At 34.5% G+C, this 24132-nt stretch overlaps 1 protein-coding gene across 1 annotated transcript; it reads right to left on the minus strand.

The window, feature by feature from the left end:
* Positions 1–1923: 1923 nt before the first annotated feature.
* On the minus strand, positions 1924–22325 carry LOC142336852 (uncharacterized). Its single transcript, XM_075385807.1, has 6 exons — positions 22162–22325; positions 21156–21309; positions 10689–11756; positions 3594–3771; positions 2751–2837; positions 1924–2205 (listed from the first exon to the last, which is right to left on the minus strand). Exons 1-6 carry the CDS (start codon positions 22210–22212, stop codon positions 2100–2102), a joined length of 1644 nt encoding a protein of 547 aa, XP_075241922.1. The 5' UTR covers positions 22213–22325; the 3' UTR covers positions 1924–2099.
* Between the last annotated feature and the right edge of the window lie 1807 nt (positions 22326–24132).

Genomic DNA, 24132 nt, shown 5'->3' on the forward strand with positions numbered 1-24132 from the left:
ATGATTTCATACTAATTCAAAAATTAAATTAATCATAGAAAAACAAAAGCAACAGAATAATATTCAAAGGCAAACAATCGTCCAAAAACAATACCAAGCCCGAAGAAAATTGCAATGAATAGTAGTAAGTCGAAATGTTGGAAAAGACTTTCTAGCAAACTCCCAGTACTGCCTTACTTTGAATTGAATCAATTGCAAACCGAAGAAACCAAGATCTAAGAAAAAGCTGAATTCATTCAATTTTTTAACAACTGAAAAAACCAATAAAACGAATACAAAAGTAGGTGCCAGGACAAAACTAGAATGATACAAACGAGAATGTGAAGAATATGGACACAATGTTAGGAACACCGTAACAAAAAACCAATTCTTGATTTTTGAAAGTCAAAAATCAAAATTAAAAAAATCAAGAAAAACGAGTACATTTCATTGATCAGCATTCGAGACATAGGAAAGACAACGAGTCATTCGAGACAAAAATCCAACCTGCTGAACAGAATAAAACAAGAAAAAGCAGAATTCAGACATACGAAAAAAAGAAACATTTTGCAAAAAAAGTGGTCAAAAAAAATTTAAGACTGCATTTATGAAAAAAATTTATCTGTTTTTTCAAAAACTTAACACCAAAAAATGATTGAATTTTTATTGAAACGAAATTAAAGTCCCTCATGTTCCCCAAAAAACTATTTCTAGTAATTAAAAGCAAAATACAAACAAAAAACTGAAAAAAATTGGCAAAAAACTACGAAAATCGGATTAGCAAATGTAATTTTATGAAACAAAATTACATCGAGGTAGAAAGAGGCATTGAGTATATGAATTATCGAAGGGAAGTTGCCATATTAACTGATTTTTGACAAAAAAAAACAGCTAAAAGATCCCAAAAATTAAGAAATTAATAAAAAGCCAAAAATTAACTAAAAAATCAAGAAATATGTGCCAATTTCGCATTTGAAACGCAATTTCAGGCTATGCAAAATACTGTGCTATCAATTTCCGGGGTTTAAATTTCAACAAGGCATCGATTAAAAATTATTTCTACAAAAAACCAAATTACTAGGCCACTTAGACGAAAAAACGGCTAAAAACGGTTATCTATATGTGCCATTGAGTCAAAAACTACTTTTCAATGTCAAAAAGTCATTCACTAAACGCAGCGCATGATCAAAACATAGCCGGCAGATTGCCGGAATAGCTGCGAAATAGACTTGCGTGCCGTAAAATATAGATGGAAAAAGATACAGAAGTGAGTTGATAATAGTTATCGCCGCCGCCTATAAAACTTACAAGTATATTTCAAAGGAGGTTGTTTTTGGGTGCAAAAAAATTTTCCCTGTCGCGTCTCGAACCGGCGATCTCCGGATTAACAGCCAGTCGCCTTAACCACTCGGCTGTCGGACCATACAATCTGTTTTCTTACAATCAACTTTGTTTTAGGAACAGATTCTGTTTCTGAATAACCGCAATTTAGGTCACGCAGAAAGCGTGAAATCAAGCGCGAAAAAGCCATTTAAGCAGTGACGAGACAGAATGTTCTAGAACAAATGTAAAACGAAAATGAAGCGTCAGACGACGAAACAAAAAAACCAAGAGCACCGCAATATAGCTACGCTCAGCTTACAGCTTCGCAGCTATAAAAACTTCTCTCGCTCAGAAAAAATTAGTTCACACTGCAATTTTACTCGCTTTCGCTTTTAGGTCAAAACATCGTCTGAACGAATAGTCCTTCCGGTAAAAAAAAAAAACCTTAAGAAAACCAATAGTCCTCTTCGAGTCGTAAAAAAAAGACAGCGCCCCAATACAATTCAAACTCTTTGAATTGTAAAAATACGAGCGCAATAATAGCCGGCTGAGAAGATGAGGGCGGTTATTAATAATCAATTGAAATGGAATCAATTGAAATGGAATTGAAATGGAAGATGCCGACTAGCCAAGCACATATTCAAAAAAATTCAGTACAACCTAGTACCTATAATTTTGATGTTTTGTCCTTTCATAAAATCACAAATGATGGCATGCATCAGATGCCATTTCATAAACAATGAATGTGAACCAATGAGTATATTGTGGATGTGTATCTCATTGTACGATTGTTATTTTCAGTAGTATTCATCAGTTGTCTTTGCCCTTTTAGCAGCCTTCAGTTTCATCCTGTCTTGTTCCTTCTTGTACTCGGCTGCGTCTTCCTTCTTCCCAATTCGTTCACTGAAACCACACTGACATTATAATCACAGTGTATATAAATCTTCCGAAATATATTGATATCTTAGTATATAAATCTTAGAAAATCTATAAACTTACAAGACGATTTCAGACTAAAGAGCCACATCTTTTGCGTAGAGAAGGAACGAAACTTGTATAACTGAAAGGCCCTCAAAAACCGAACTGACGAAGAGACACTTTCATTTTTTCTCTGAGAAAAAATGACGTTTAAAAATGAGGCTTGAAAAATGAGGTAAAAAACAACTTATTTTCAAAATGACTGTTTTCTGGCTCAATTTGAGCTCCAATTGAAGTTGATAAAAGGACATGATACTTTCGAAAGAACACATCAGAAGACGTTATGATTCCAAGATACTGATATTTCTCAACCCCCAGAAATATGCACATCAAAAACCGTTTTTCGATACTTTGACAAAAAATTATTTGAAACAATATTGGGATCTATTAATTGTGTTTGGCACACCAGAGCCATTAACAACTGCTTCAAAATAGATTAGTTCCAGGGAAAGAATAAAACGTCAGTTGACCTTCTTTTCTCCTCTTTGGCAATGTCAGAGAATGAGGCAGTCATGGATCTGCGCAACTCAAAGTCACTGATGTCATGGTCATTGTACCTGAAACAAAAACACTCTAGATTTAATCACATGCTCAAGCGACACTACCACTATCGTATTAACATATTCAGTAAACACTCTCACTACCAAATGAAATGTGGTATCTTTTCCGTTTGTGCCCCCCCCCCAGCTTAGTGGGTACATATTATTTGCACCCCCAGACGCACGTACTATACTTTTACATGATGATTTACTATGTAATGGCACGTGCTCTGTAACTGGGGCTACAAAAATCATTTGAGTCTGCAAATTAATCAGTAAATGTTGTTTAATCTTAAAAAAAACATAATCCAGCTCGCGCCAAAAAATACTGCTAAGAACTTCAGTAAAAATTAGCAATCTATAATTCACTAATTTGTCTACTAAAATGTAATTCATTGTTAAAAAAAGTTTGTTGTCAGGTTTTCATTCTTTTTGTCTTAATATTATTATTATTTTTGCATCGTCGTGAGAGTTTTCAATTTTTTTAACGAACAGTAAAATAATTTTAAAAACTAGTTCTACGCTTCGCTCCTTAATTTGCAGCTTAAATAAACTGTTTCAACTGAAACACAGCAACTTGCCATTTTAGCATAGCAATTTACTTTGAAAGCAAGAGGGTGAAATCGTGATGGTCTTGATTTAACAGAATCATCAAAATATCTCAGGCGTCACTTGATGAAACGTATCTCTTGCCTCAAAGAGGGTGTTCTTAGTCAGCCCTTTATAGTCCCTCGTTTGATAGAGGGTGTATTTGAGTAGCACAAACTAGCTTACCGGGTTGGATCGTATCCCGTGACCTTTCTGAGTTCTGCGATTGCATCCTCAGCAGCTGAAGAGTAGTTGCCTCCTCCTGGCCCCAGCTCCTCATCCTCGTCGTCAATGAAGTCGTCCATCTCAGAGTCGTAGTCCAGCTCGTCGTCATACATCTGCTGATCTCTCTCGAACCGACGCTCTTAACACACAAGACCATCAAGCCACTATGCTACAATCGCTTTTATTTCAGCAAAAAACTTTACTTTCAGCAGCAAACTTTACTTCGGAGTGCGAGCAATTAAGATCACTGAAAGAAGAAAACAAACATGCAACACAACCGACTAACGTCGGGCAAATTGCTCTCAAACGACCGGCGATCGGTTGGCTTCGTCAGTAGCTAGCAACGGTTTAGTGAGGCTAGCTTTAGATTAATTGCAGGGGCGTACGGTGATCGCAGCTGGGGTGCACCGCAGAGGGGGTGCAAAAGTGGATTGGGGGGACTGATGTGGGGGCGGTGGGTGGGTGGGCCCTCCACACCATAAGTATAAGTCTCCAAAACAGTTTCTGTTAATCGCATACTTGAAGACTAGCGGGCTGAACGGCTCTCAGAGAATTTAATGCAAACTGGGCGCTAACTCTTTATTCCGTTTCTAAAGAAGAAAGTTAAATGCGTCAGACGAAAAATTGGCCAAGCAAAAAATTGCATAAAAGAGACAAACAGGATTAATATATTTGCTACAAATTGTTTTTGAGAGCAATCAACAATGATTTCCTAAAAAGTGCCTGTTAAGTCATTTATGATTAAAACATTTCTACTAAAACTCATTGGTAATGAGGATCAGAGATGATGACATTACGCCACAAAACAGCAGCTGAATTGCGGGATCAACAAAGAGAGAGAGAGAGAGAGAGAGAGAGAGAGAGAGAGAGAGAGAGAGAGATAAAACGTGAACGAGAACAAGAAGGAAAGAATCCCTAACCGACAGTGAGAGAAAGAGAGATAGGAACATTTTCCATAATGGGATTCGACTCTGCCGCTTCTAGTTTTCTAGCCTTGTTAGTAAATAAATCATATAGAAAAACTGAAAAAGGCAAAATTTAAAAAAGTTGTCAACTTCGCAGTAAAAAGGCTCAAAACTATTTTTTTGTCTCCAAAATTCTGTCAAGTAACCCATCTCCGAGACTTGAAAAATTTCGTTGGCCAGTAATGGTTGTTAAACTCTAAAATAGTCGTTCGACTCGCTAAAAATATACTGAAAAACTTTGGAAACAATTGCAATCTTGCTAAAATTCAAGATATTAATATCTTAAGAACCATTACGTTGCCTTAAGAGACTATCTAATATCCTTGTTTCAAGCCTGAAATAGTTTCAATGGCTAATAAAGATCCATTAACCTGGAACATGAATAAAATTTTCCATCCCATTAACACTACAGCTTATTATCAGACCTTGGGGGAGGTCCCAGTGCCGCTGGTGCCGGACAAACTCAAAAAACATAAAATGCAAACATTTTACAAAATTGCTTAACTTCGGGAAATTAAAATCTTGAAAAACATTCCATTACATCTAAAAACTATACAGTAACTTATTATCAAACCGTAGAGGAAATTCCATGGCTCTTGAGGTTAGAGAAACCTAAAAAATGACAAAATATTCAAAATTTGAAAAATTACAAGTTTTATGAAGAAATTGCTAAAACTTGTGATTTAAAGAGTTGAAAATTAATCCGTGACCAACAAAAATTTTCCAGTAACTTATTATCAAACTCTAACGGAGGTTTTCTGGTCCTTGAGGCTAAAAAATAACCTAAAAATTGAAAAAAAATGCAAAAAATATCAAAAATGCTAAAAATCGAGATGCTAAAATCCTGCAAGACATTCCATTACATCTAAAAACCATGGAGTAGCTTATTATCAAACCCAGTAACAGTAACCTATTTTCAAAAACTAGACTAGGTTCCTTGACTCATGAGAGGGGAAAAACCTAAAAAACGACAAAAATTTTTAAAACTTGAAAAGCCATTTCTTATCAAAAAAAAATTGCTAAAATTTGTTACAATAAAAAGTTGAAAAACTTTTCCATGTCCCATTAAAATTCGTCCGTAACTTATTAACAATCCCCTTAGGATGATTTCTGGCCCCTGAGTCTGGAAAGACCTGAAAAAAGAAATATAAAATTCAAAAAATTTGAAGAAAATTCCACGTTTTGTCAAAAAAAATGCTAAAATTCGTGATATTAAAAAGTTGACACCATTTCATTACCAATAGAAACTATGCAGTAACCTATTTTTAAAACCTAGAGGAGGTTCTTGGCATCTAAGGCTGACAAAAAATGAAATGCCACAAACTTTCAAAAAGCTTGAAAAAAATTGCAAAAGAGTATAAAATTGCGTGTTTTTAGCGAGCGGTTGTTCGTCAGTAGCTAGAAACGGAGCGCGCGGGGGGGGGGGGGTTACCGAGGGCTTATGGGGGGCACCAGTGGTGTGGGGGTAAGAGCGCGGGGATGTGGGGCAATAGTGGGGGGGCAACAGTGGAGGGGTCTTCAACCTCTACGAACCTCCCTTCACGCCATAAGTATATCTCCAAAACAGTTTGAGCTGAAACAGAGCTGAAAGGCTCTAAGAGCACTTAATGCCCGCTGGGCGCTACCTGTTTATACCGTTTTTGAGGACAAAAAGTCAAAAACGTCATACGAAAAATCGGTCAAGACAAAAATCGCATAAAGACCGACAGGCTATACTTCGTTTGAGAGCAATCAAAAAGTCACTTTAAAAGTCGAAGAATGTTCTAGAACAGAAACTCAAAAACGATCAAGCAAAAATTTTGCATTAAAAACAAACACAATTTAAAATAATTGCTTCAAACTTCGTTCGAGAGCAATTAAGAACAAATGGAAGAAAATTTTTAAAGCAATTTTTTTCAGATCATAACTTTGAATTAAAATGCGCTAAGTTAACTTCAACTCTAAATTGGAAAAACCGTAGGTTAAAATTATTTTTCGAGCTCCCAATTAAAAATGCAAAAACTTATGCTTGCTTCTCCACTCGTTTTAATCTTATAGCTAAACAGAGTTCCTTTTCCTCGATTTCAGTTTTAATTTTCAGAGGAAATGATACTTATTAGAACAATTCATGGATCTATCCTCCGTCCCCGCAGTAAAATTTATCCCCCCCCCACCAAAATTAATGTGTTATATAGCACGCTGATAAGTAAAAAATTAGCACATCGGCTGGGGAAACAGAAGTTGTATGCCAACAAAGAGGGGCGGGGGGGGGACGGAATAGATCCCAATTCAGGAGTTTTTAAATTTTGATTCCTATTTATAAAAGTAATTTTTTGTTTAAACAAGTGAATTTTGTTGAATGATAAGTTACACAATATGACACATACCATGAAAGATAAACAAGGAGGCTCGGTAATTTGCGTACGCACATAATGTTCCGACCCCGCACATCCATTCTTGACTTAATTGGCTACCAAATAAAATTATTGAACACTTTCAAAGACATACATATCGTTCAATAAACCACTAATGGAATACAATAATGCCACGCTAGAGAGCCGATGAAACTTATAATAAGACATAATATTAACACATGAAAAGACATAAAAATATAAACATAATAACATAATAAGACATAATAAGATAATAATAACAATAGACTTGATAATAATAACTTGATGAAACTTGAAAATAAGACTACTAGAAAAGACAATAATTAAAATCAAATAAAAAACATAAAATTCGACAAAAATTAGATGTCTATATTTAAAAAATAAAAAAAAACTCGCATCAGAAAAACTCTAAACAAAACAAATTAACCTCTACTTCATTAGAAAAGCAATGAGAACTGTCTTCAATGCAACTGGGTAACAGGGCGACAAAAAATAGCAAAAAGGTGCGAAGTTCAAAAATAAGTTTATAAAATTGAAAATTATTTCGCAGTGATTAATATCATTAGATAGTAATTGAATCACTAAAATATTTATTCATATCTCCATAGGAATCAATTGAGACATGTCATTACCCATTGTACGGAATACGACTACAAAAAGGACAAATACCGGCAAAATTGAAAAATTCAATTGAATTTTGCGCGAAAAGACCAGTGAAGCCGTTAAAATCATCACTGAGCGAATTAAAAATGTTCCATTGCGCAATATTTCAAAGCCAATGGGACCTACTATTTATGCTATAATTTAATAAGAAAACAAAAATCCTTTTAAATGTACAAGTATGTTAAAATCTCAAACATTTTAAGAAATCTCTTAGTACCAGTAGTTACAAAGCCGAGAAAAATGTAGAAACTAAAACCGTTATAAAGATTAAATCATAGCTCACTGGAAACCGGTTTAGACCTTCCTTTTCAGAAACTAAGCTACAAATCGACCGAAAAACTAATTAAAAAATGGAGAAGCTCAAAATTCAAATGAGTTTTCGAAAACAAATAATTCCAAACTAATAACAGATATATGATTTCAATAAACGGAAATGCATTTAGTTGCAACAGCTTGCAAAGCCAATTGGGCCTGTTATTAATGAGACTAAGTCACGAGACTACAAAATAACGACAAAAACAAGCAAAAGCCAAAACTTTAGAAACAATTTTGTTACAACACAGTGTTCAGGGCACGATAACTGTAAGATGTTATCTGCAAGAACTGTAAATCGCCACTCGCTGCTCATCTGAACATCAACGGGCCTTCCTTATAAAAGAACTACGCAGAAATGACAACAAAAATCATACCAAAAACTGAGCAGTAAAATCTCGAAAATTTTTTTATGAAACTTTATGGTTGAAGCCATCAGTCGAAACATATGACCAACTGCGCAAAAAATGTTTGAATCAACAAAAGCAGTTGGGATTGCTTCTTCATGAGATTGAATGAGTTACATGGTGACAAAAATGAAAGTAGAAAGGAGACAGTTAACAAAACTAATTTGAAAGTCGTAAAAACAAATAGCTTTCAACTGAGATCTTTATATAAGTTCAGTTATACGCCCCGGGGAGCCAATTGAGACCTATCATTATCAGGCGTATGTCGTACAACACCAAAACCAAAGACAAACATTTTTTTTAAAAATCCACTAAACTTTGCGAGAACTGTCTCAACACAAAAGCATAAACTATCCAACAAAAACAACTTACATATTCAGATACGCCTTATTTCAACGGTGTCAATTTTCTCAACTATGATCTCATTCAATTGCACCTGCCAATAATGTGCCAATTTGACAATGAAACAATGAACTTATAAAATGCGCAATTATGCTCAAAAATAGAAATGAAAACTCGTAGTATCAAAACCGAGAAACCATTAGTTAAAAATGAAACAGTCATAGAAATTAATTTATCACCCACAGAAAATGGGTTTCCGCCTGATTATACAGAGACTACGCCAGAAGTTGAGAGAAATAAGACAAAATAGTGGCAAAGTTCAAAATAATTCGCCGACATTTTCCTAAAACAAATAAATTTGAGACATTAGATAACAACTGAAACCATTGTCTAGGTTCACTTATACCTCATAATAAAGCCAATCGGATCAGTGATTGGTGACACTCAGTAAATGCACTACAAAAAGTGTAACAAATGAAAACAAAATGAGTGTTAAAAATGTGTAAAAAGTGTAAAAATGAGTCCATAAAATTTTACAAAAACAATTTGTCAGAGCCACAAAAATCAGGAGCTTCACTCTGAAACTACAACATACGGTCGTTGGGCCTCATTTTCTGTAAATAGTATCGGTCAATAATTGAACTCTATTTTGAAATTTTTGTCAGTAAAATAGATCAAAAACTATACATGCGGAAATATTTAAAAAAAAAAGGCCGCGCCCCATTAAAATCTAAAAAAATTATTAGCGTAAGGATTCATGGTGAGACGAAGGTCATTCCTGATATTATTGCGAGCCCATGAAAACACTCAATCGTTGCAAAACAAATCAATTTTTGAACATAATTTGTCAGCATATCAAAAATAAATAATGCATATTGTATAATTATCGAATACAAATATTCAAAAAACTGGCACAATTATACTTCCAGAAGACTCGGGGAAGCAAGTGGGAGTACAACTAGCTCTTCATTTAAGCTTAAGAAGAATATGGCAGCAGTTTTCGAGGTTTTTATTTCCAGCAAATTCAAAGAAAGTGGGCTAAAAATGTATATTTGACCCCATTTTCGACGAGGGAAGTCTGAATTTTGAAAGTTTAGTATAAATACTAACCAAAAAACTCGGATCGAACAATTCAACAACCCTCATCGATCTTTAACGACACAATCATTAACACTGCCGTCAACAATTTTAACCTATTCTAGCAAAATTACGAAAGATGTGAATAAAAACGGAATGTAAACAGCAAAAATCAAAAAAGTCTTTTTAATTCCATATTGTACTCTAGACTGTCTGTCTAATGATACCACTCACAACTCTCTACGACGATTACATCGATAGGCCAAAATTTACAGAACAAAAAAACCGATTTGAGTATACAGTTCCTCTCCCCACTACAGTGGGTCGGAACAAATACAGAAGTTACACCAACATGGACAAACCAATGAAAATATTGAACAATAAAGCAAAACACGACCGAATAGTGTCGGAACAATTTCTCTCGAACGACTAGTGGGAGCTCAAACCTACAGTCGGGGTGGGGGATAACTAAATTTACAAAGGGGGCTTCACATGACGTCATTAGATGTTACCACTTTAACCAATAATAAAAATAAAGTAAAAAATCCATCTATTTTCGCGCAACTTTCATTTGACTTTAAGTAGTTAACTGAGTTCAGCTGTTGACGCAACAAAAATTCAAGGGCGTAGAAGTTTTTCGAAAAGCCAAAGTCGGTCAAGCGAAATTCTGCGTAAAAACGACGAACACGTTTACAATAATCGCTGCAAACTCCGTTCGAGAGCAATTACGAACAATCATTTTATTTTAAAAACGTTTCATGGAGACACTACATTTTAAACATCCAAAATTGTTGCCATTTTTTCAACTTCCATACTTTAAAATTATGTGTCATTGAATTTACTTTACTAACTTCAACGTGGCAATTGAAGTTGACAGAATTCAAGTGCTTTTAAAGACTGCAATGTCTCTCTACTCACTAGCATTGGTGTTGATTCCTAGTTGGGCTGCAATTCCCCGTGGCCTTGCTCCTTGATTGCTTGCAACTGGTCTCGGAGGCACGCGACTCTCAGAAGCTGACGAGTTCCGATGGTCAACCTTGGACACCCCAGACGACATTTCCGAATCACGATGTTTAGATTCGGACTTGGAGGGAATATCTAGTTGCGATCTACTTTGATTTTGATAATTGTTTCTAACATCTGATGATTTGTGATTGTTATGCTTGTTATTAGCACTATTTGTTTTCCCAGAAGGTTGACTTGCTAATTGCGCCGCAATTCCTTTGCTTTTAAACTTGGGTTTTGAACGTTCGGGTTCTTCAGATCTGTTGTCAGGCCGGGTCGGTTTCACAGAACCATTCAATGTTGACTTACTACTGTTGGCCTTGTTATTACTCAAACCGCTCTGAGCTGCAATTCCTTTCGGCTTAGAGGAAACGCCATTTTGATTACAATTGTCGGTTCTGTGTAATGAAGTAGCACCATTACTAATACTGGGAATATGTTTACTGCCACTAGAAGTGCTAGAAGCAGAACCACTGCTTAGCGAACTGCCATTTTGACGACCGTTCGTAACTTGATTCTGACTACTAATATTGCTCCGATTAGATACATTCAAATTGCGCTGTGCCGGTTTTGATTTAACTTTTTTTAGATGCACCATTTCATCGTCGAGGCTGTCTTTACTTGATTTCTCCGGCAGTGCTTGAACTTTCTGGTTCATGTTGAGGCCGTTCTCAGTTCGATTAGCTGCCATCTTCATTAAAGACTGGAAATCCATTGGAGGTTGTGGCGGTGGCGTATTTTGAACTCTAACTTCAGCTGAACTTCCAGTGTTAAATTGTGCTCGGATGTTATTTTTTGGAAGGCTAGTTTCAGGTCTTGGCTGCATGCTGGCTATTTTTCGCGCTTGTTTCCGACGTTCCTCCTCTTTTAAGGTTTCCATCGATTTTGTCATTGCTTCTTCTTTTTCTTTTTGCTTGGCTTGTTTTCGTTTCTCAAGTCTCTTTTCAAGCAGAGCTCTTCTCTCTTCAATCATTTGCTTGGCTGAAACAAAATGAAATCAAACTTTTTAGATTTCACCAGAGAATCATTGAAGAAAAAGCCGCCAAAGTCTTGCTAGCTACAGTTGCTGGAGAAAGACATCAAAAAACGCTATTGAGAAAACCCAAGAAAAAAAAGCAAAGTTTAAAATTTTGATTTTTTTTAGCAGTTTTCAAGTCGTCGGGATCCGCAGTAAAAATCATTGTATATTTAAACATTTCACCCCTGAAACATTTATAATTACAAAGACATAACCTATAAAGAAAAATTATCCTTTGAAGTTATTACCTGTGGAAAGAATTGCCATATTGAAATTATTAATTTTTTCAAGTTATTTTTTGGAACTGATGAAAATTCAAAAGTTTTATTTTCTAGTTTTAAATTGCGTTGGAGGACAAATTTACAAAAAAAGTATTTTTGCTCATGTTTTTGATACCGATTTGGTGTCCCCAGAGTTTTTTCTCTAGGAGTTTTTTAAAATACACAATTAATGAGAGAAAGAATTTGTCCAAGATCATTGGGGGAGATATTTGTAAAAAAACATCAAACGGTTTGTCAGAAAATTGAAAATTTTCGACGCTTTTGTTGTCGTCATTTTGCTTCGACTCTTCTAGTCGCACTGCAAATCTTTTGAGTTTAAAAAGTTTTGGAAAGTGAAAAAAACTGTAACGGAGAGCAAATCTTGCAAAAATTGTCATTTTTTGAATTTATCTCAAAGACGACAACGGTAAACCCTTTTAATTCCATTTTTGATTTTGAGATATCTGTATGAAACCGACTTGTAAGCAATTTAGCGGGGAAATTGAAAGATGGCAGGAAAAGTTGGGGGACTCTGACAGTAGTTATTTTGTTCCTTAGCAATTGATGTAAAAAAGTGGTCTAATTCCTTTAACGCTCCCCTCCCCCCCCCCCAAAAAAACAAAAATTACTTGAAATTAACCACGAAATTTTATTCCACAGTAAAAATTCAGGCACAAAATTTATTTATTCAAACATCTTGTCCAATCTGCATCACTTACAGCACGACATTTAGGAAGCATCAATGATCGGTCACATGGATCACTTCGGAGCAGCTGAAACCGAAATTGATAGGACAAATGTTCGAAAGTAGCTTAAAACTATCAGAATACACGTGCAATGTTTATGCCTCATTAACTTTCAGAAAGAACTCTTGGATTCTCGGCCTGCAGAACTTTAAAATTATGTCAAATGGTCAAGAAACAAGCTAAAAAAAATTTGTCTGAACAAGCAAAAGTGAGCCTGACAAAAATTCAACATTTTATTAAAAAGAGAAGTGAGATTAACATAGCTGACAGACTGCCAGCAAAATAGATGCCTGTAAAAGCTTCATAGACCTGTACACTCAAAATATAAACAAAAGAACTAAGATTTAAAGTTCTGAAAAATTCTAAACATAGCTGGCAGATTGCCAGAAAAAGGCCACAATAGCTTCGCAGATCTGCAGTCCCAAAAATATAGTAAAAGAAACAGACCAAAGATAAAATCTTTTTTATTAAATGCTGAGATGTTATATTTTGATCAACAATCTGTTTAAATTATTGTTGCTTCTAATAGCTGCTATCAATTAATCCTCAATTAGAGTGACGCGCACTCACTTGAATTAAAGTCAAGAAAAGTCAGTTTCAGAGTAGTTTCAGAAAAGTCAGTTTCAGGTAGTAGTTTTTGAGAGTTAGGTGCGTCAAAAACTTAATCACGCGAGTGCACAAAAAAAATAGCTCCCATAAGGGTGACAATGACGTCACGCGCGCAATTCAGTTGAAATTATATGAACGAATGAACAAAAAGCAGATTTGAAGTGATTGTCACGTCATATGGTCGTAACAAAAATCTTAACTAAATAAAAACATGGCCGCTAGAATTCCGGAAGCGACAAAACTTCATAAGTAAAACCGTAAATACAGCCGAAATCATTATTTTGTCTTAAAACAGTTATTCTTTACCTCGCCAGCTTTGATGAAAAGATTTGTTTAAAAAATTAGACCTCATAACGAGAAAGATCTGAGCATTGACATGCCGCAACTCTCATATTACTAAAAACATCTGGTAACGTTGAAAATTGGCCAAAATTCTTAGAATGGAAAGATATTGATAGGCCCAAAAAATCTGATCGGACTAAAAACTGTAACGAAGTAACTAATATTTTTCAAAAAAAAACAGCTCCAAAATTAAAATTGAGACTTTCCTTAAAATAAAATTATGAGGTCTCGAGAAAACACTAAACATTTTCGCTTGGCGCCTCAGCACTTCAGATTTAACACTGAACAAAAAAAGACATATTTTTCCTTGTTGGAGATAGACAAATTGAAATCAAAATTTCGCAAAATATGAATAATATTGAAAAAAAAACAAAAACAGAGCGAAACTCAACACCGAAAAATAGTTTTTTAGAAATTAGCCGCAAAAAATTTACAAAAACTAACAATCAATCAAAGTTTCTAAAACTAAACCCAGCAAAGCCTAAAAGGTACATTATATCTAAAATCGTTTTTAAACTACGAATTTTTTTTAAATCTAACAAAAGAATGAAAACTTTTTATCGAATAAAAACAAGCAAAAACATCCTAGGCCTGAGGAGAAGGCTAGAATGATACATGCTATAGTTTGTATACCATGAAAACATTGCCAAAAAACAGACTGCTTCGTAAAATTGTAAAGTTAAAAATCAAATAGGAAATTAAAGTAGAAAGAGAGAAAATTTACTTAGCATTCATGGCTCAAAAGAAAACAATTTCCCACCCAATCTCTTGCCTAATTAAAAAAATGAAACAGTTCAAAGAATTGGAACACCAAAAAAAATTTTGCTAAAAAACTGTTTAAAAAAATATCGCTAAAACTGTGATTATGTCAAAAATTTTTCACTGAGTTTTTAAGACAACGCCAACAACTAAACGAAACATTAATAAAGTCAAGTAAGAATCCGTGATGGTGCACAAAAAGGCTTTTTATACTAATTAAAATAAAAAAAACATATCGAGAAAATTGAACGAAAATCGCTAACACCGGATTAGCATATGTAAAATTCGGAAGAATGTAAAGAAAAACGAGGTAAGCTATTGTGATATGCCTAATGTATAAACTGCCCAGAGGACGTTGCCAAATAAATATACCAGAAAAATATCCTTTCAAAGATCCAAAAAAGGAAGCACTGAAAAAAGCAAATTAACCAAAAACGAAGACAAATGTGCCTATTTTGCATTTAAAACGTATTATTAGGCTATAACAAACATTTTGGTTTCAATTTCAGCGAGCTACATATTCATGCAAAAACTTTTTTAAAAACTTTTTATGGAACAAAACAAATTACAAGCAAACGGCCAGAAACACTATTTTACTCGCTTTTAGGTCAAAGCACCGTCAGAACGAATAGTACTTCTGGTAAAAAAGAACTTAGCCGGAAGAATTCCGGAAACGACTTGAAAGAGAAACGTCTCCTTTCTCACTGATCTAATGCACATTCTACATGATTATACTCAGAATTTCGAAACAACAACAGCGAAAACTGACACTTAATAAATTGGAATACACCTGATTAAAAAATCTGATTAAATTCAATATTAGTTGCATCATCAAAAACTATAGGCAGATTAAACTGTAATACAAGTAGTTTGAAGCAAAATATCAACAATTGACGGAAAACCTCAAAATAAATTCATATAGAGAAACTCGATGAAAGGGAAAGAAGATGATGGACAAAACCAAAAAATACTCTATATTCTCTGCAAATGCTAGAAGCAACTTCCGATCCATTAACCTGCAAAATTGTTAATTACATTCTCTCGTACATCAGTCATCTATCCAAAACTTGACGGAGAAGTAGTAAACAACAAATTAAATTTGAGGAGCAAAAAAGTCTGGAAAAATAGAAAATTGATTGACTTTTGAAATGAAAAGTGCCCTGTTAAACTTTCAAGATTTTTTCCAACCATTATTTGGCAAAAATCTCTGCCAGATGGGTCACTCAATCAAAACGCAGGAGAGATATCAAACGACTATTGAAAACTGTCAAGAACAAAAGCCTGAAAAAAAATCGTGTGATACACTTTAGTGCAATGTGCCATGTCCAGACTTGAAGTGTCAACTAGAGTAGCAACACCTAAACAAAATCTCTTAACTAAGAATTGATCGAGAAAAATTATAGCGAAAAAGTAAGATTGGAGGAAATGGGTAAAAAACCAGAAAACATACAAAAATCCGCAAAAATTTGCTCCAATTGAGCCAATTTTTGCTCAAACAATTGAATTACAGACAGTCAAAATGAAAAACCACCAAAAACTGCCAAAACAACTAAAATTAACCGCACAACTCTGCAAATGGTATAAAAATTGAAAACAGGCAAAATGTTAAAAATGGCTGAAAGTTGAAATTAAAAGTATAATTATTTGCTTCTATTGGTCAAAAAAATTCTAAACTAACTAAACATAGTTTAGATAACTCCTTGAAACACTTGTGATTGGAAAAATTGGAGTTAAAACTAAGAAAAAACAGCGTTGAAAAAGCCGCACGTTCTCGAAAAAACTTTGCTCGCAAAGCGAGAAATTTTTCACATCTAATTTTTTCACTCTCTCAAAAAACGATATGAACAAAAAACCTCTCTCTTTTCTTAAATCTTCGATTCGTTCAGCCCTTTGGCCTAAAAACTTAATTTTTATATGCGGCATCAAAAACTAAATATACTTAGCTATTTACCAATCAAGTCTCAAAAAATTACACAGTTCCCCTTCTGTCTTCATAAAAAAGTTAATAGAGATTATATATCAAACAAACAATTCGAGAAATTAAAAGACTTCGCAAAAAATTGTCAAAATACTAAAACTGTATATAAAAATATATTAAAAATTTAATTCAGACAAATTTTCAATGAATTTTAAAGATGGGACGTTAAAGAAAAACGAATTTTAAAGAAAAACGAGGTAAGCTATTGTGATATGCCTAATGTATAAACTGCCCAGAGGACGTTGCCAAATAAATATACCAGAAAAATCTCCTTTCAAAGATCCAAAAAAGGAAGCACTGAAAAAAGCAAATTAACCAAAAACGAAGACAAATGTGCCTATTTTGCATTTAAAACGTATTATTAGGCTATAACAAACATTTTGGTTTCAATTTCAGCGAGCTACATATTCATGCAAAAACTTTTTTAAAAACTTTTTATGGAACAAAACAAATTACAAGCAAACGGCCAGAAACACTATTTTACTCGCTTTTAGGTCAAAGCACCGTCAGAACGAATAGTACTTCTGGTAAAAAAGAACTTAGCCGGAAGAATTCCGGAAACGACTTGAAAGAGAAACGTCTCCTTTCTCACTGATCTAATGCACATTCTACATGATTATACTCAGAATTTCGAAACAACAACAGCGAAAACTGACACTTAATAAATTGGAATACACCTGATTAAAAAATCTGATTAAATTCAATATTAGTTGCATCATCAAAAACTATAGGCAGATTAAACTGTAATACAAGTAGTTTGAAGCAAAATATCAACAATTGACGGAAAACCTCAAAATAAATTCATATAGAGAAACTCGATGAAAGGGAAAGAAGATGATGGACAAAACCAAAAAATACTCTATATTCTCTGCAAATGCTAGAAGCAACTTCCGATCCATTAACCTGCAAAATTGTTAATTACATTCTCTCGTACATCAGTCATCTATCCAAAACTTGACGGAGAAGTAGTAAACAACAAATTAAATTTGAGGAGCAAAAAAGTCTGGAAAAATAGAAAATTGATTGACTTTTGAAATGAAAAGTGCCCTGTTAAACTTTCAAGATTTTTTCCAACCATTATTTGGCAAAAATCTCTGCCAGATGGGTCACTCAATCAAAACGCAGGAGAGATATCAAACGACTATTGAAAACTGTCAAGAACAAAAGCCTGAAAAAAAATCGTGTGATACACTTTAGTGCAATGTGCCATGTCCAGACTTGAAGTGTCAACTAGAGTAGCAACACCTAAACAAAATCTCTTAACTAAGAATTGATCGAGAAAAATTATAGCGAAAAAGTAAGATTGGAGGAAATGGGTAAAAAACCAGAAAACATACAAAAATCCGCAAAAATTTGCTCCAATTGAGCCAATTTTTGCTCAAACAATTGAATTACAGACAGTCAAAATGAAAAACCACCAAAAACTGCCAAAACAACTAAAATTAACCGCACAACTCTGCAAATGGTATAAAAATTGAAAACAGGCAAAATGTTAAAAATGGCTGAAAGTTGAAATTAAAAGTATAATTATTTGCTTCTATTGGTCAAAAAAATTCTAAACTAACTAAACATAGTTTAGATAACTCCTTGAAACACTTGTGATTGGAAAAATTGGAGTTAAAACTAAGAAAAAACAGCGTTGAAAAAGCCGCACGTTCTCGAAAAAACTTTGCTCGCAAAGCGAGAAATTTTTCACATCTAATTTTTTCACTCTCTCAAAAAACGATATGAACAAAAAACCTCTCTCTTTTCTTAAATCTTCGATTCGTTCAGCCCTTTGGCCTAAAAACTTAATTTTTATATGCGGCATCAAAAACTAAATATACTTAGCTATTTACCAATCAAGTCTCAAAAAATTACACAGTTCCCCTTCTGTCTTCATAAAAAAGTTAATAGAGATTATATATCAAACAAACAATTCGAGAAATTAAAAGACTTCGCAAAAAATTGTCAAAATACTAAAACTGTATATAAAAATATATTAAAAATTTAATTCAGACAAATTTTCAATGAATTTTAAAGATGGGACGTTAAAGAAAAACGAATTTTAAAGAAAAACGAGGTAAGCTATTGTGATATGCCTAATGTATAAACTGCCCAGAGGACGTTGCCAAATAAATATACCAGAAAAATCTCCTTTCAAAGATCCAAAAAAGGAAGCACTGAAAAAAGCAAATTAACCAAAAACGAAGACAAATGTGCCTATTTTGCATTTAAAACGTATTATTAGGCTATAACAAACATTTTGGTTTCAATTTCAGCGAGCTACATATTCATGCAAAAACTTTTTTAAAAACTTTTTATGGAACAAAACAAATTACAAGCAAACGGCCAGAAACACTATTTTACTCGCTTTTAGGTCAAAGCACCGTCAGAACGAATAGTACTTCTGGTAAAAAAGAACTTAGCCGGAAGAATTCCGGAAACGACTTGAAAGAGAAACGTCTCCTTTCTCACTGATCTAATGCACATTCTACATGATTATACTCAGAATTTCGAAACAACAACAGCGAAAACTGACACTTAATAAATTGGAATACACCTGATTAAAAAATCTGATTAAATTCAATATTAGTTGCATCATCAAAAACTATAGGCAGATTAAACTGTAATACAAGTAGTTTGAAGCAAAATATCAACAATTGACGGAAAACCTCAAAATAAATTCATATAGAGAAACTCGATGAAAGGGAAAGAAGATGATGGACAAAACCAAAAAATACTCTATATTCTCTGCAAATGCTAGAAGCAACTTCCGATCCATTAACCTGCAAAATTGTTAATTACATTCTCTCGTACATCAGTCATCTATCCAAAACTTGACGGAGAAGTAGTAAACAACAAATTAAATTTGAGGAGCAAAAAAGTCTGGAAAAATAGAAAATTGATTGACTTTTGAAATGAAAAGTGCCCTGTTAAACTTTCAAGATTTTTTCCAACCATTATTTGGCAAAAATCTCTGCCAGATGGGTCACTCAATCAAAACGCAGGAGAGATATCAAACGACTATTGAAAACTGTCAAGGACAAAAGCCTGAAAAAAAATCGTGTGATACACTTTAGTGCAATGTGCCATGTCCAGACTTGAAGTGTCAACTAGAGTAGCAACACCTAAACAAAATCTCTTAACTAAGAATTGATCGAGAAAAATTATAGCGAAAAAGTAAGATTGGAGGAAATGGGTAAAAAACCAGAAAACATACAAAAATCCGCAAAAATTTGCTCCAATTGAGCCAATTTTTGCTCAAACATTTGAATTACAGACAGTCAAAATGAAAAACCACCAAAAACTGCCAAAACAACTAAAATTAACCGCACAACTCTGCAAATGGTATAAAAATTGAAAACAGGCAAAATGTTAAAAATGGCTGAAAATTGAAATTAAAAGTATAATTATTTGCTTCTATTGGTCAAAAAAATTCTAAACTAACTAAACATAGTTTAGATAACTCCTTGAAACACTTGTGATTGGAAAAATTGGAGTTAAAACTAAGAAAAAACAGCGTTGAAAAAGCCGCACGTTCTCGAAAAAACTTTGCTCGCAAAGCGAGAACTTTTTCACATCTAATTTTTTCACTCTCTCAAAAAACGATATGAACAAAAAACCTCTCTCTTTTCTTAAATCTTCGATTCGTTCAGCCCTTTGGCCTAAAAACTTAATTTTTATATGCGGCATCAAAAACTAAATATACTTAGCTATTTACCAATCAAGTCTCAAAAAATTACACAGTTCCCCTTCTGTCCTCATAAAAAAGTTAATAGAGATTATATATCAAACAAACAATTCGAGAAATTAAAAGACTTCGCAAAAAATTGTCAAAATACTAAAACTGTATATAAAAATATATTAAAAATTTAATTCAGACAAATTTTCAATGAATTTTAAAGATGGGACGTCAAAAAACAAATCCGTTTTTAAAAACACAAAATTAAAGCAACGGCTGAAGACAGAACGACTTTTCTACTAATTAAAACCGAAAACCAACAAAACAAAAAATGGACAATTTTTTTTTAAAAAAACGGATTAGTATGAGTAAAATTTTATAAAACAAAAAAGTTCTCACACTCAAGAGAGTTGTGCAATGCACGAACTACCAATAGAACGTTACCATACACATTTACTTTTCAGAAAAAGTCAGCAAACGATTCAAAAAGGAAGGAATTGATGAAAAAAAAAATCCAACAATGTGCCATTTTACACTTGAAAAGAATTACAAGGCTCTGCAAAACTTTGTGGTATCAATTTCAGAAAGTTGCATATCAATTTATCATCGATCAACCACTACATTTACAACAAATCAAATTAAAAGTGAAAAAAATTGAGCCAAATATCCGAAAAAACGGCTATCTATATGCGCCGTTCTCTCAAAAACTTTTTTTAAAGTCAAAAACTCATTCACTGATCGCAGCGAATGATCAAATCTTCTCTCGCTATGCAAAAATCTGTTCACTATGACAACTTTTCTCACTTGCACAGCATGAACAAAACTACTTCCTGTAAAAAACCAAAGACCGATAGAAAACCAATACTCCTCTTCGAGTCGTAAAAACCTTCAGAAAACCAATACTCCTCTTCAAGTCGTAAGAGAAGGCCAATAATAGCCCCAGCTATCGCTGTGCGGCTACTACAAACAAAAAGAAGCTTATTTAATTTGATTGTCATTGTAACCTCTATCTTGATTTTCTTGTCTCTTCTGCTCTAGATGTCTCCTGATGGCATCGTCATCAACACTCTTGCTTTTAGCTACCCGGGATGGTTTCGAAATACCCATGGTGGTCTCACGTCCTCCACTAGCTGTCGAAACCCCGTTTGAACATTTCTCCTGAACACAACTTTTCAATTAATACAAATTCGCATATTCTACATAAATTTAAACGCTATTCGTTGAACAAAAGTAAAGATGTTTTTATTCTGTCTATTACAGCTTTGTGAACAATTAATCTGTATTATACCTGGTTAGGGTAGTGAAGTGTTTTTTAGACTTTTAGCGAACTTCTTACATCAAAAAAAATCATAGCAGCCATAATTATTTTTTGCACAAAGCTATCAGAGTCTATTCTCTCATTCGTAACAGCATGAAGATTTTGTTCAATGTACCTCGTATTCTAGTTTTCGTTAACATTTTGAGGCGAATCCTCATATGCTGCTATATTAGGTTTCAAAGGCGTACATTCTAAAACTAAATTTTAAGATAAAATTTTAGACAAAACCTGTCGCACCAATGACAAAAGATTAACAAAACTATACTAATTTAACTTTATAAATTTACGATCTATTCTGTTTCCCCAGCCCCGTTATAAATTATGTTGTTATATAGCATATAGCACGTTGTATCTTTTCCGTTTGTACCCCCCCCCCCCCCCCCCCCCCCCCCAGTAAGTTATGCGCTCCCCAGTTAAAGAGCACACGCCATTATGTAAAAATATGGCACGTGCGTCTGGGGAGTGCAAATAATATGCGCCCAGTAAGCTGGGGGGCACAAACGGAAAAGATCCAGCACGTTACAATGTGAAAAAATAGCACGTTCCCCCCGGGGGGGGGGGCGTGTAAAAGATGTAAACATAATCCCACTAATCCCAAGCTAAGGGGTGGGGGGCAAAACAAAATAGACCCAAAATTACTTTTAAATTTATGAAAAGAAAATGAGCTTGGAATATGACATTTTGACACATACCTGTCTGGTTGCATTTTTGGATGCAATTGAAAGCAGCTGCGCAAAGTCCATTTGAATCTCACTGTCCTATCTCTTCTCTTCACTGTGATAAGAATCCCTTACTTACGGGATCTTGTGTCAAAATGGTGTCGTGAACATACAACCTGAAAAAGAATCCTATCGCGCTAAATTTTTCAAGGTTCAAGTTAATTCATATGACGGATCTTTTCCGTTTGCGCCCCCTTCCCTAGCTCAGTGGGCGAATATTATTTGCGCTCCCAGACGCACGTGCGATATTTTTACATAATGATTTACTACGTAACGGCACGTGCTCTCTAACTGGGGGGCGCATAACGCACTGGGGGGGCACAAACGGAAAATATCCCTTAATACATTTAAAGTTCTTTGTGTCCTCTATATGGTGCACTAAACTGAAAGGCACGCGCAAATTTTAAAATGCAGAAAGTTTGCGGTTCTAATTCACAATGCGTGTTACAAGTATAGGTTACGTGGCTCACCTTGAATTCACTGAGAACTTCTGGCTTTTATCAAGAACCACGAAGCGCTTCGAGATATTAAGCCAAAATTTCGAAGTGACTTCCGCAGAGTCACCTAACCATGCTAAAACACTCACGTGCACAATTTAAAATGCCGAAAGTCTGCAGTGCCAGAAGTTAAAATGCCAGAAGTTGCTACTTAGCCAGAAGTTGACTTCCGTTGACTTTCGTCATTTTAAAACTTTTGTGTTTCGTGTTTTAAGCATGGTTATGTGACACTGCAGAAGTCACTTCGAAACTCTGACTTAATATCTCGAACAGCTTCTCGGTTCTCGATAAACGCCAGAAGTTCTCAGTGACTTCAAGCAGAGCCACTTAACCATTACTTAAAACACGAAACACAATTTTAAAAAAAACGGGAGTCAACTTTTGGCTAAGTAGGAACTTCTGGCATTTTAACTTATGGCACTGTAGACTTTCGGGATTTTAAAATGTGCACGTGTGTATATTAAGAAAGGTAACGTTGATCTGAGGACGATTTTTGCATCTCTGGTTAAAAATCTATAGCCGCTACTCGATTCTCGGTAAACGCCAAAAGCTCTCAGTGATTTCTTAAAGCACAGTCATTTAACATATTCTTCACTTATTCACTTACCGGGTGATTAATTTTTCTGCTTGCCTCAAAAGCATACGAAAAGAAGAAAAGGGATCTTTTCCGTTTGTGCCCCCCAGCTTAATGGGTGCATATTATTTGATTATTTGCACCCCCCCCCCCCCCCTAGACGCACTTGCCATATTTTTACATAAGATTTACTAGGTAATGGCACGGGCTCTGTAAAGGTGAGGGAGGGGAGGGGAGGGGGGTAAAACGTACTACCGTGCGCACATAATAATGTTCTTACATAGTAACGTGCAATAGAACAAAACGTAATTTGCAAGTGGGGGGGGGGGGCATAAAAACACTGGCGGCGGGGCGAAAAAGGATAGATTCGACACCTATGACTAAAATCCAACTTTAATTTTGAAAATTGGCGACCAAGCCAATATAGTAAAAGCCATTTGGGCATTTAATGCTTGACCAAACATTGATAAAACCAATTGCAACGGCCATTTTTTATTTTAAAACTTATTGGACCAAAATTTCTCGGGGTTAAAAATCGGTACAATCGCTTCATTTTGATTATTTCCTTGCTTGTTTAACAATTAGTTTAAGCGAAAATTTATTTCTGATCAAAACCTCCAATGTCACCGAGCACAAAAATTCCGATGCTTTATTAACACTGTATGAAAACACGTCGAAGAGCGATAAAAACAAGTTATTCGTAGAGTTCACCCAAAATTGAATGCGGTTGACGATTTCATAAACAATTTGGGATCATCAACTGATCTTAGTTCCATCCGTGATTCTCGAACACAGTATTAGCATTTCCGAATCATGAGCAAGCAACCCATATTCTCTGTTCTTATTTTAAAAGATCAAAATAAAAACTACATT

Source organism: Convolutriloba macropyga, chromosome 3 (assembly GCF_964194025.1).
Source record: "Convolutriloba macropyga chromosome 3, txConMacr16.3, whole genome shotgun sequence".
Taxonomy (NCBI): domain Eukaryota; kingdom Metazoa; phylum Xenacoelomorpha; order Acoela; family Convolutidae; genus Convolutriloba; species Convolutriloba macropyga.